Source organism: Branchiostoma belcheri, unplaced genomic scaffold (assembly GCF_001625305.1).
Source record: "Branchiostoma belcheri isolate BF01 breed outbred unplaced genomic scaffold, Haploidv18h27 scaffold117, whole genome shotgun sequence".
Classification (NCBI taxonomy): domain Eukaryota; kingdom Metazoa; phylum Chordata; class Leptocardii; order Amphioxiformes; family Branchiostomatidae; genus Branchiostoma; species Branchiostoma belcheri.
Window position 1 is genome coordinate 434,472 of NW_017802569.1, and position 8,527 is coordinate 442,998.

General features: G+C 39.8%; 1 protein-coding gene across 3 annotated transcripts in view; it reads left to right on the plus strand.

The window, feature by feature from the left end:
* Positions 1–3,837, plus strand: part of LOC109462480 (ubiquilin-1-like) — a 14,909-nt gene extending 11,072 nt beyond the window's left edge. For 2 of the 3 annotated variants that reach the window (XM_019759037.1, XM_019759038.1), the window contains exons 10-13: positions 1,927–2,042; positions 2,476–2,716; positions 3,038–3,122; positions 3,502–3,837. In XM_019759037.1, the coding sequence (XP_019614596.1) occupies positions 1,927–2,042; positions 2,476–2,716; positions 3,038–3,122; positions 3,502–3,563 (504 nt within the window). In that variant the 3' untranslated portion in view covers positions 3,564–3,837. The remainder of the gene's footprint in view (positions 1–1,926; positions 2,043–2,475; positions 2,717–3,037; positions 3,123–3,501) is intronic. The other variant, XM_019759039.1, reaches the window with a different exon arrangement.
* The last annotated feature ends 4,690 nt before the right edge of the window (positions 3,838–8,527 follow it).

Consider the following 8,527-nt stretch of genomic DNA (forward strand, 5'->3'; position numbering starts at 1 on the left):
GAAAAATGTGAAGCGACAGGGCAAAAAAAAAAAAAAAAACATGCCCAAATGGTAAAGCTAAGGCTGGAAAAGGGATTGAGAACAAAGCTATGACTATACATGCTAAAAAATTGCTGTTTTATAGCCTATGTATCAAGGATCAATTATTGATGTTAATGATCTGCTGAATAAACATATCCCCCCGGAATAAACGTACCCCCCGGACAAATTTTCAAAATCCAATAAAAATACCCCCCCGGAATAAATTTACCCCCGGAAAATTACCAAAATTGATGGGTAACCTGTGTCTCTTATACTAAAATGTGCTCTTACTGATATACTAGAAACTGTTATGCACAAATCTTTAACTGTTATTTGCAATTAGGAATTTAAATAGACAACAAAGAGAGCATTTCTAGTACAAATGTAGACATGTCATGTTGTTGGGAAATACATACAGTCAAACCTGTAATAACGACCACCCCTGTATAGAGACCACTCGTCCATTACGACCACTTTTTGTTGGTCCCTTGAATTTTTCCCATCGACTCAAGCGTTAAGAAATCTTGCATTGCGTCTACCTGTCTAACGCGTCCAGCGTCCACATGTTTTCGGTCCCGAGACGGCCAAAATGCCAATCCCACCGCCTGAGTCCAGCCGTGAGTACGTTGCCAAATGTTGGCCAAGAAAATCCAACGGGTACCGGGTAATAAAGAATATGGGCATGATGTGGCAGCGTTGTTTTTTTTTGCTAGCGTTCGTATCATAAAAGTAAACAAAATTTCGAAGTGCCGATTACTCAAAAATGGCCCCTAAAAATCCCAGCGAACCATCCCAGCATGTCGTTAACTTGGCGTCGATTACGACAACTTTTCTTTTGGGAAAAATCCACTAAAATTAGAAAATAATGCTTCTCTAGCAACCAGATAGGGCTTCAGATATTTTCTGGGCGATATTACCCGGGATTTTGTCGTAAAAATGAGCCAAAACTGTGGTAGAAAAGGCCGAGAAATATCCAACATGGCGTCGCTGCGGAAGAAGGTCATTTGGGGTCAACGGAAGATCTCATTTTTTTACGGGGAAGACTGTGTAATATTTTACCCGATTTCTTGATTTTATTGCGGTAAATCGACATCGACAAATACAATATGGTAGCTAAAAATCGTAAATATTAAATGACTTGCTTAGTTTGTTAGAATTTGTTCTAATTTAGAGCTTTGAGGAGTTCGTATTTTGATGAGCACCACCCATGACAATGGAACATTCAGACAAATTTATGCACGCGGCGATCGACGAAACCGGCCCGAAAATGACAAGTTTCTCGCTACAATACGCGTTTATAAACGTCTTCACGTCGAAGATTTGCCGATTTTTTTCACGCGTAGTCGAAAAAAATTACTGATTTCCAAAAAATTAATAAACGTACCGTGCAAAATAAGAACGTACCGGGTGGACGTTCGGGCCCAAAAAAATCGGCAGATGAGATGAGAGTAACAAGAATGTTAATTTTTTTGATTTTGCGATTTTTTGAAGCGGCGATTCCGAGAACCAACAAATTAAATTGGTGTGGCCTAACCGCCCTTCGGCGTAACACACCAGCTTCTGTATCAGTATAGCCAGTATAACCGCCCTTCGGCGTAACACACCAGCTTCTGTATCAGTATAGCCGGTATAACCGCCCTTCAGCGTATTACACACCTGGTGAGCTTCGCAGGCACTCGGCAGCAGCTAGCTATATCACACAGAACGACTTGTTACACTTAATGCCCCAACTGTGCTTGGTGTTCCATTCTACAATAGTTCTGGGGAAATACGAGTTTTTGAACACCTCATTTCTTGGTTGATAACTCTGATATTTGAAGGCATGACTGTTTCCGGTAGTTTGTGGTGGCACTACAAATCTTTGTAACAAAGTTTGACCTTGCCTGTGTTTTTTCACCATTCTAGATGCAGAACCCTGAGGTGCAGGCTGCGGTGACTAACCCCCGAGTGCTGCAGGCCATCATGCAGATCCAGCAGGGCATGCAGCAGCTACAGGCAGAGGCACCCAGCCTGCTGCCAGGGTAAGGCAGCACACACCGTAACAGGGTTCTCACCAGGATTTTTTCACAGCGTAGGGGTCAGGTACAGAAGGGCAACTTTCTGTGGCAGAAACCACACAAAAACAAGGCTACAGCAGGGGTCTGGTATTCTCCCCCCAAAATAATAACCCCTAGACACTATTTCCTGCTTATGTATTTAGTGATTATGATTGTTGTGAAACATTGTAAAATAAGTTTTAGAAAATTAATTATTTTTAAGGCTAGGAAAAAATGTTGTGTTTCCTGTCATTTCCATATCATGGAGATAGAAATGGTCGATCAGCTCGAAAAATTTATGTCCCTTGCAGAGGTCCACAAAAAAATTGGGTCGGTCGGGAAACAGGAAACACAACATGTTTTTCACTAGGCCTGAGAAAGCCATGGTGCATGTGATGTGTGTGTTTGTGTGGTTCAGGTTGGGTGTTCCCTCTCCCAGTGTTGTCCCTCCGGGCGGTGTACCAGCCTCGCCGGCGGCCCCAGCCTCCTCAACAACAACATCCTCCAGCACAGACTCCACCTCCACACCCACCACATCTCCTCCCACTACTGCTGCCAGCACCACAGCTACCAGTGCAGCAACGCCCCCTGCAGGCCCAACAGAGGCACAGCAGCAGCTCTTACAGCAGATGTTACAGACACTCGCCGGAGGAACTGCAGTGAGCCGCTTTTCTGTCAGCATTACCATTAGGCCATGTTAATTTTATTATATGGAGGACATCCTCTAGGAACCTCAAAACTGATGCTAGCATGCTGTGAAAATTGTGTGCCTTCATTATGAAATCTATGTGGTCATTTGAACAAGTGACTAAACACACTGTGGTGTACGATTTACAGTATGATTGAAACTTTTTTTTTTTAACGGACGAAAAGTCATGTGCGCACAGATGTCACCATTTTATAGAAAATACAATAATCCTGGCCAGTTGCCTCATACATGTGATATCCTTTGATCAATCATGCCACGTCATGTGTTCCAGATGCAGCCACCAGAAGTCCGGTTTCGCAGCCAACTGGAGCAATTAGAGACAATGGGATTCGTCAATAGGGCGGCAAACATACAAGGTAGACATACATGTGCTGTCTTTTACCATGATATCATGCTGGTATGTTTCTCTGTATATGTACAATGTACAAGGTGTCTTATATGTACAATGTACAACTGTTCTAGCCAGCCTAAAATTTTTTCTGTCATCTCAGTTTTGTTTCATGTAACGTCAAAGCGTGACAATCCTAGGGGGAGTCCGGGGCAGGCTTCTCTGGGAAAATTTTTAAATCTTGACCCCCTGAAACGCTATTTCCTGTATTTTGAGGGACACTACAATGAAGCATGTGGATCATTTTCCATCTAATAATAATAATAAAATAGATTTTTTTTATATCATTAAAGTAAATTTTACACATAAATAACATCAATCAGTAACCAACCTTATTTGTGTTCCAGCTCTGACTGCTACAAACGGTGATGTAAATGCAGCGATAGACAGGCTACTGCAGGCACAATGACACCCGGACACACACAGACACAGTAGTTGTTAAGGTCTGTACAGATTCTACTGCGACAGGAGAGGGTACGTGTACGTACGACATCCCTCCAGAGTAAGGAACGTCTTCCTTAACTTAAGGACGAGTCAAGAGAGACAGATTTTATGAGAGAGTAGGTCTTAAGGCCCAGGTGGGAATTATACGTTTGTAAAAATGCTTACAAAAAGAGGACTGTATCAGTTCTTCATGGAAAAGTGTCATGTAGGGACTGATAGACAAAATTAAGTGAATAGCTAAGATATGCCAAAAAGCAGTTACTCAAGCAACTGGATATGGTTTTGGAAACGGTCAGACGTTTCAGCTAGTTAATAATCCACTAGCTTCCTTCAGTGACTGAGAGACCAGAGGAGAAATGCAGGTTTATAAGCACTAACTATTGATTGATATGCAAATAAGTGAAGACAATTCGTCTTTGCATTTCAATCAATAGTTAGTGCTTATAAACCTGCATTTCTCCTCTGGTCTCTCAGTCACTGACGAAAGCTAGTGGATGCTAGCTCAAACGTCTGACCGTTTCCAAAATCATACCCAGTTGCTTGAGTAACTGCTTTTTGGCGTATCGTATTACCTGGATGTCTAACCTTCACCAACGTGAATAGCTAAGTCACTAGTGTTAAATGACTAGTAATGTGTAACATGCGATAGATTTGCCACAGTGACTGTTCTACCCAGATATGTGGTGAAAGCTGCTCTCTCTCTTTAAGTATTTCTTTCAAATTCAAGAAGCGTAGCTTTAACCCATAGTGATCTGTAAAACTCACAGTGTTACGTTCTTGCCAAAGGTGCGTGACAGTTTGTAACATTTTAAGAAAGCCCACAAGTGTTAGCTAGAGGCATCATACGCCATAAATCGACAGCTTAGGCCACAGCAAGTAATTTTTATGGATGACATCAGCGCTCGCATTAATTTTCGCCAAATTTTGGAAAAAAAAAAAATTCTTTTGCCTTCTGACAGTTGTCACCATGCCGAAAATAGGCCAAGATGTCTGTTGCCATGCCGGAAGGTGGATGGCAGATAACTTTAAAGAGAGGAGACAAGAAAAGGCTCTGATTTTATGTTTTGTTTCTTACTTCCATGCAGTGAAATGTGATGTTGGCTGTGTGTATGCGATGTTCCCATTGAATCAAAACCATTTGTACAATGATTGAGTCAAAATTTCAAAATGTAAGAACCTTGTTTTTTTCGCCCGCTCGCATTAGATTTGGAATCTGTGGAGGATGTCATCCATAAAATTTACTTGCTGTGGCCTTAAAACCATTTCCTTGCTGTGTAGGTTCAACCCAAGTAGTGAATTACAAATATACATGCATTAATTTATAGCACAACATATAAAAACATCAGAGTACAGATGTATAACTGTAGAACTACTAGCCTTTACAACTATTGTAGACATCTTTACCCATGCCTAGAAAATGTAAGTAAGAAGGACTAACCTAATTAACTCCTCAAAAGACCACACCTCCATTCGGAGTGTTGAATGCACAAGAAGCATTTTCACAATAAACCATCATTCATACAACAGGGCTCGAAATTCATTTTTGGGAATAGGTGCACTAGTGCACACAAGCTAAAAAATTAGGTGCACAAAAAATTTTGGGGTGCACCATATGAAACAAAACCTAATTACAGATCTTACTGCTCCTCTTCTGAGCTTGAATCTGAAATGGGAGCTAACTTCAAAATCTTAAACAAGTACTACAACAAAGATTTTATTATTTTTCTGACACTTGGATGCTAAGAATATCCTGCATACTATTATAATTTGATATGTACAAAAATACCTACCAAAATATTTGGGTACCAGTGCACCCACAGAAAAACATTGGGTGCACAGCTCCAAATTTGGGTGCACTAAAGTGCACATGCACCCAGTATTTCGAGGCCTGTACAAGGTTGTGGTCCTATGTACAACATAGTGTAGGCTGGGGTTTTAGTACAAAATTAAACTCAATCTTTAGCAATTCTCGGTTCTTTCTTAGTCATATACATTTGTAACAGGTAGTAAGGCCACACTAATTTGATTAATTGGTTCTCGAATTCACATGCTTCTATTTTTTCCGGTTTGCAAAAAAAAAAAAGATTCAGGTTTTGAATCAACTCCAAAATGCTCATATTTTTGGTCCTAACAGTTGAATAAAGCTCCTTGACTTTCTAGTTATTACAGTTTTTAATTTATCAAATGAATGCACTTTTTTGGCAAAAAGGGTAGTTTATTAGAAAATTTATAAACCAGCCTTCTGTATGTTGACTTAAAAGCTCCTATCATAGCTTTTTGTGAATATCATGTAACCCTGCCTTTGGCTGTTTTTTTTTTTTCACCTTGTCGCTTCATTTTTTTTCTGAAAAAATCCGAGAGTCAAAATTTAATTGGTGTGGCCTAATATACTGTAAAATTGTTTCAAGTTAAAACTTTTGGTACAACACAAAAAATTCTCTCACCTAGAGCTTTCGACCAGTCACTCTGGTCTTCCTCAGTAGACTGACCCAGTGAAACTTGTCACGTGGCTTCTTTAAAGTGTGGCGTCAACAATGGGTCAAAGGTATCTGGTAGACGATGAGAGAATGTTTTGTGTTGGACCAAAAGTTTTAACTTTAAACATGTAACTACCAACATAGATGAACTTTCATGATAATACTGTAAAATTGTTGTATGTGCACCTGCAAATTAAACATCTGTATGTAAAGTTCTATAGAAGGGTTTATGAAAGATAATGTCTTTAAATATTGGGACAAGTGTACATGATAGCTTCTTGTGATAGTTAAAAGGCATTCCTAGATGGAATCGGTGTTAGTTAACGGCTTTTGTAGTGATGTAGAATTGGTTAAACACATTTTAGGTTGGATAATACGTGCACTATGATTTCTGGCTAGCAAATGTAGCAGTTTCACACTAACACCCATGACCTACATTGTATGTTAGGCCACAGCAAGTAATTTTTATGGATGACATCAGCGCGCGCATTAATTTTCACCTGATTTTGAAAAAAAACAGATTTTGTTGCCCTCTGACAGTGGTCAACATGCCGAAAATGGGCAAAGATGTCGTCATGCCGGAACGTAGATTGCAGTTAAGTATGAAGAAAGGAGACAAGACAAGGCTCTGATTTAATGATTTGTGTTTTACTTTGATGCAGTGATATGTGATGCTGGCTGTGTATATGTGATGTTGCCACTGAAGCAAAACCATTTGTACAATGATTGAGTCAAAATTTGAAAATGTAGGAACCTTGTTTTTTCGACCCGTCTTGTTTTTTTTTGCCCACTCGCATTAGATTTGGAGTCTGCCTAGGATGTCATCCATAAAATTTACTTGCTGTGGCCTTACAGTATGTACTGCATCATTATTTTGGAATTTAAGATAATGTACATTTTTAGACTGATTGGATATTAGTAAAAACAAAGTCTGATTTGAACTGCAAGAATAAGGGAATGTGAAGATGAGCCACCAAATCACTGCATTTTTAGTGAAAAATCGCCCGCGTTGAAGTGATTGTGGTATGTTGTATTTATTGTGCATAACTTTCCTTTATCCTTACTATAATGATTATTATAGACTGTTACGGTACATTGAATACAGTGTTTGTCATTTTGTAAGGTAAGATGTAATGAAGAAGATTCTGAAGTAGTAAAAAATAAATGATATACTAGTAGGCCTCTGGTTTCCAGATTGTATTGCACTACCCTCCGTAGCAGGCTTATATAATTATAGAACTGGGGGTTTGGTGGTCTTCGGCTGTTTTCTGATTAGCCCAGTTAAAAAAAACGGGGGTAGTTCAACCAGGCCGGCTATGTTGACTATATGCAATCAGAAAATAGTACATAAAAGCTCCCAAAGACCCCCAAAACTCCAAATTTTTGGCATGCTATGGAGACTAGTGTTTCATACAATCTTGCAAATTTGCAGACAAGTTGGAAGGCTTCTTGGATAGAAGGACAGTTTTTTGATTTGGGGAGATTTTTGTATGGGATGGGAGTTACGTACTGGGCTTACAAAAGACACTTTACTGAACGATGTGTATCAATCTCGACTGAAATAAAGCCAGTCTTACAATGTACGTGATTTTGATTTACTAGTAAGTACCTGATTAACCATTTGCGGCAATACATAGCGACATTATAGAAGAACTTTATTGCACGACAATTGCACATGGTACAATGTATGGCAAACTACATAAAGAGAGTAACAACAATAAAATGTGTTGAACAAGACCTAATGTCGAATGAAACCTAACAAATCTATATCAAACTAGAGTCCCACGATCTCATACCTTCGCCAAATGATGTTAATCAGATTATTCCTCCTGATTATGCAAATAGGATCCTCATTTGCATGAATTATATCAGTTGATTTACTTGATTATATTCTCCATCAAAAGACAGCCTTATCTTAACAAAGAAAGCCATTCTATCATTTCCTCTTAAATTATGCAAATAAGGTCCTTATTTGAATAAGTTATGTTTAATGATGTTCACCTTTACTTAACTTTCAAATACCCCAAGTATGAAATTCCAGGCAGTTACTATTATGGAATTATAACATTTTCTCATTAATTATGCAAATTAAGTGTTGATTTACATAATCAATATCTGCCTGTGTTTCTCTTGTTCTCAATTACATGTCACAAGCTTGAATAGTCCTATACAGTACAGATCGCGGGATAAGCATCATCGGGATTCGGGATTTTGCGGGAGATCCCGCGGGAGTTTGCGGGATATCACGCGGGAGACTGCGGGATATCCCGCGGGAGTTTGCGGGATATCACGCGGGAGATTGCGGGATATCCCGCGGTATTCTTTCGGGAGGACTGTCGTGTCCCGCGTACCGCGTAGCGAAAAAACTTGGTGCGAGACCCCGAAGTCTGCCGCGGCTCGGAACGGCGATGGCGGCGTGTCAAATGTTTATTTTTACGTCCTGCCGGGCGAT